Below are 335 nucleotides of genomic sequence, written 5' to 3' on the forward strand. Positions count from 1 at the left end.
CGGCTGCTCCAACAGCCACGGCCACGGCCACGGCGGCAAGAAGTCCAAGGAGCAGAAGGCGCTGCGGCTCAACATCAACGCCCGCGAGCGGCGGCGGATGCACGACCTGAACGACGCGCTGGACGAGCTGCGCGCCGTGATCCCCTACGCGCACAGCCCCTCGGTGCGGAAGCTCTCCAAGATCGCCACGCTGCTGCTGGCCAAGAACTACATCCTCATGCAGGCGCAGGCTCTCGAGGAGATGCGGCGCCTCGTGGCGTACCTCAACCAGGGCCAGGCCATCTCGGCCGCCTCCCTGCCCAGCTCGGCGGCGGCGGCGGCGTCGGCGGCGGCCG

The 335-nt window shown here is 71.0% G+C and overlaps 1 protein-coding gene across 1 annotated transcript in view; it reads left to right on the plus strand.

Moving 5' to 3' along the window:
* The window catches only part of BHLHE22 (basic helix-loop-helix family member e22), a 2718-nt gene that overhangs the window by 1246 nt on the left and 1137 nt on the right, over positions 1-335 (plus strand). Inside the window, exon 2 of the mRNA XM_019519071.1 lies at positions 8-333. Coding sequence (XP_019374616.1) covers positions 8-333 — 326 coding nt within the window. The remainder of the gene's footprint in view (positions 1-7; positions 334-335) is intronic.

The sequence above is a fragment of the Gavialis gangeticus genome, unplaced genomic scaffold (assembly GCF_001723915.1).
Source record: "Gavialis gangeticus isolate Ggan-Ray unplaced genomic scaffold, GavGan_comp1, whole genome shotgun sequence".
In the NCBI taxonomy this organism is placed as follows: domain Eukaryota; kingdom Metazoa; phylum Chordata; order Crocodylia; family Gavialidae; genus Gavialis; species Gavialis gangeticus.